Here is a 3,678-nt window from a genome sequence, read left to right as displayed (position 1 = left end):
GAGGAAACGTGAAGCATCCATATGTTTTTGATCAAGGCTTAGCAACACATGTAGTCACAGCTATTCTTTATGGAGCACAAGCTTTCTTTGTGTTTGACCGAGAAGTTTCTGAACAGGAAAATCATCAAGATGTTCAGGGCAACTTGAAGGTGATCATCAAGAAGATTCCCTTACTTTCTGTAGAGGGTGAAGGTTCCCTGAAGATGGAAGAGAAGGACAAAGAAAGTGTTGATAAATTCTCCTGTAAATTTTATGGAGACTTCTGTCTTCCAAAACCACCAACAACCTTTCAAGGTGCAGTAGAAGTCTACCAGAGCCTGCCAGGATTACTGGGAGACAAAGTTGTACCAGTGAAGGTCTGGCTGCTGCCACTGACAGCTTTAGATTCTTCTGCTGCTAAACTCGTCCGTCAGATCAGTATAGGATTAGTTCAAGAAGCACAGAGAGTCCTGGAGGACTTCAGTGCGCTGGAAATGAGGTCCAATGATGTACTGAGGACCACCACTGCACAGCAGTTCCCACAGATTGGTAAAAAAATTACAAGTTTTAAAGAAATGTGCTCTGAGTTCAAGCTGGAATTCCAACTGACTTTGGGAAAGAAACTTCCATCAATCCGAGGAGGAGGAGAAGAGGAAGCTGAGCTTGCAGAGATCCTGAAGAAGAGACATTCTTCACCTTTCAGCAGCAAAAACCTGAATAAGTGGATGGACTGTAAAGAGAGAGAAATCTACACTTTAATGTCTTTTACCAGCAGGATGAAAAACACCAAAATCATCTCATCTCAAAATGATCTGTACAAGGAAAGTCTGAGTGCAGAGCATGTTGTGTGTTTTGTTTTCACCTCTCTGGGAAAGGATGAACTGTACCTCTCAGCTTTATCTAGGGAAAACCCAGACCTTCAAGATCCTCACACTCATGATGTAGAGAAGGAACAATGGTACGCCTCAAAAGAAGTAACGGCAGAAATGAGGAGAAAAGAAAAACTCTTCAGTGATTTTGCAGAGGCCAACAAGGAGAACAAGAACATTAAGTTCCTGACAGTGGGGTTAACTAATGAGACCCAGGAAGGTTCCAGCATCCACCTTTATGAAGGTGGATTTGCTGTCAGTGAGAACTTTGAGCCTCCTTCAAAGCCTGAAACTGTGACAGCAGCTGACAGAAACCACAACAGTGTGACACTGAAGATTTCTCCACCCAGATTTGGAGCAGAGAACATCTCCTACTCTGTTGAGTACTGTGTCAGTGGAGAGGATGGATGGCAGCAGAAGACAGAAGCAAAGGCTGAAGAAGTCACAGTGAGAGATCTGAAGCCAAACACAGAGTATGTGTTCAGATGCAGAGCAGTGACCTCAGCAGGTGTCGGGCCGGATAATCAAGTTTCTATTAAAACAACTTCAAGCTTGACACTGACAAAGGAAGTCCTCAGAGAAAGAAAGATACTGGAGATTACAGTCAACAGTTTGCAGGGGCGGGTTAAACTTGGGTTAGCCAAGCTTGAAGAGATAAAAGAGACGAGTGAGAAACTTAAAGAATATGAAGCAGAGATGAGCAGAAATGAGAACTTTGAGTTTGAAGTTACTGTCACAAAGCTTTTTCTGGAGGACATTTTTGGGACTGGAAACTACATCAGCAACTGTCAGCAGTGTCATGTCACCTGTCACTATCCCTGTCCCTATCCAAATGATGCAGATAAAAGAAAGTGTGCAGCAATGGGACCAGATGGATACTGTACTCAGTGTCCAGGCAAATGTTACTGGAATGTACACCTTAATCAGAAGTACAGATGGGTGTATAAAGACGTTAAAGAGAAAAGAACAATGAAAGAGCTGAAAGAAAAGTACCTGAAAGCCACAGGAGAGAAGATGACTCTTCAGCGACAGGCTGACAAACTGAAGGCTGAGTACGACTGTTTGCAGGCTCACGTAGTGAAACTGATGGAGAGATCTGCCAAGTGTCTGAACAGACTCAAAGAGATTGCACTGAAGCCAAACCCTCTGTCCACTCCAGAGTACATCGACATGCTTATTGAAGGAGAGAAATCTGAGGGCAAACCAGGCTGGAAGCAACGAGTTCAGTCTCTGATGGAGATGAAAGAAAAAGCAGAGCTCATGGCTAAAATAGAGGAAGGAGAGAAACTCCTTCACTGAACATTCATGTGATCACAAAGAAGAACAAAGAAAAGGTCGAGACCAGTTTGAACTGAGATGATAAAGATTTGAACTCAGTCGATAAAGACAAACGACACATGTAAAAAAAAAAACCTCTTATTTACTGTTTGCTTCCTGATAAGATCTCATTTTAAAATTGATTTATCTTTAACATAGAAGTGTGATTATATTTTATTGGACATTAAAATGTTCAACTTTTAACTTTTTCCTTTCAGCTTCTTTATATTCTTTACGTTTGATCTAATATTAAGTTTATTTTCTCAGTGACTCCTGATGTTGATGTTAATGGACTTTTTATTGTGTTGATTTTTATGCTTTTATTAAAAAAGTGTAATTTTACTTTTTGTTTCCTTTCCTGTAATTTTTCTGGATTTTTCTGTTGCTTCATAAAACACAGTAAATGTTTACCACACATATGAGAGCAGCTGTTTTATCATCTGTGTGAGGGGACGTAGTTTTACTAACTCAGACGTGTCATTTACACATTTACAACTTCATTTTCATTTGCTTCCTGTGCACTCGTGCTGCCGGTGTGTGAGCTTTATCTAAGTAAAACCCTTTGCTGGAACAAAGAGACAATCCACTGCAGGGGCAAAACAAGATGCAAGACACCAGAGCTCTTTGTGTGATCTCGTGCATGAGGGAGGCAACTGAGACCAAGCCTTTTCCTACAGCTTGAACCCCAGTCGCTCTCGTCTGCTCCCTGGTAGCACTGCTCTATATTGTGGTTACATGAATATGCATAGGTTCATTAACATATGACATCTTAAACAGACATATGTGTGAACAAAGACTACCTGTCTGTGTGTGCATGTGTGTGTGTAAATGTGGATGTGTAGGTGTGTGTGTGGGTCAAAATATGACCCTGTGAACTTCCTCAGAAAGCTGGCGCGAGGAGTCCAGCGGTCCACCTAAAGAAAAGGCTCTTATACTCAAACATACAGATGTGTCTGCCATACCATATATCAGAAAGAGAAGATACAACCTCTCTCATGATCCAAGGATGTATGTGAGGTATGCCAGAACACTCTGGAAAAAGGAGTGAACGTCCTCCCATCTCATAGTACACAGAGTCTTACTAAGGATGAGACCTTCTATCAATATGCAAACAATTATAGACCTCTAAGCATATATGATTATGTTTCTAAGTACAAATGTCAATTCTAAAATCTCACTCTGACACAGCGTTTGTTCACTGTTCAAACATTTATTCAAACAGTTTTTAAATTTACACTCAGTGACTCAACACAGTGCTTGTAGTTTGGTCAGCAGCCCAACAGAGGGCGCTCCCTTCCAGCAGAGGCAGCATGAAGAACTTCAGCCGTGTGAAACCAGCTCGTGTGACTGAACTGCAGCTGTTTGTAACAATGTTTGAATGTTTCCAGTGAAGCTGTGCTCCTTTAGTCTGTGCATTTACTACATTACACATTATTTTATTAGAATCATTGAATCTGGCAGTTCTGAGCTCTGTATTCACACTGTGAGTTACAGCAAGAGCTGATTTTTAAAA

The 3,678-nt window shown here is 41.3% G+C and overlaps 2 protein-coding genes across 2 annotated transcripts in view; both read left to right on the top strand.

Moving 5' to 3' along the window:
* Positions 1 to 1,299, top strand: part of LOC148097244 (cytolytic toxin-alpha-like) — a 6,776-nt gene extending 5,477 nt beyond the window's left edge. The window contains exons 2-4 of the mRNA XM_087832362.1: positions 1 to 711; positions 874 to 1,107; positions 1,199 to 1,299. The exon at positions 1 to 711 is cut by the window's left edge and continues 282 nt beyond it. Of these exons, the coding sequence (XP_087688488.1) occupies positions 1 to 711; positions 874 to 1,107; positions 1,199 to 1,299 (1,046 nt within the window). The remainder of the gene's footprint in view (positions 712 to 873; positions 1,108 to 1,198) is intronic.
* The window catches only part of LOC148097243 (uncharacterized), a 43,974-nt gene extending 41,827 nt beyond the window's left edge, over positions 1 to 2,147 (top strand). The window contains exon 3 of the mRNA XM_087832204.1: positions 1,467 to 2,147. Within this exon, the coding sequence (XP_087688330.1) occupies positions 1,467 to 2,147 (681 nt within the window). The remainder of the gene's footprint in view (positions 1 to 1,466) is intronic.
* The last annotated feature ends 1,531 nt before the right edge of the window (positions 2,148 to 3,678 follow it).

The sequence above is a fragment of the Neolamprologus brichardi genome, chromosome 18 (assembly GCF_056152115.1).
Source record: "Neolamprologus brichardi isolate AB-2024 chromosome 18, ASM5615211v1, whole genome shotgun sequence".
NCBI lineage: Eukaryota > Metazoa > Chordata > Actinopteri > Cichliformes > Cichlidae > Neolamprologus > Neolamprologus brichardi.
Note: the sequence above shows the minus strand (reverse complement) of the source record. Positions and strands in the feature narration are given on the sequence as shown.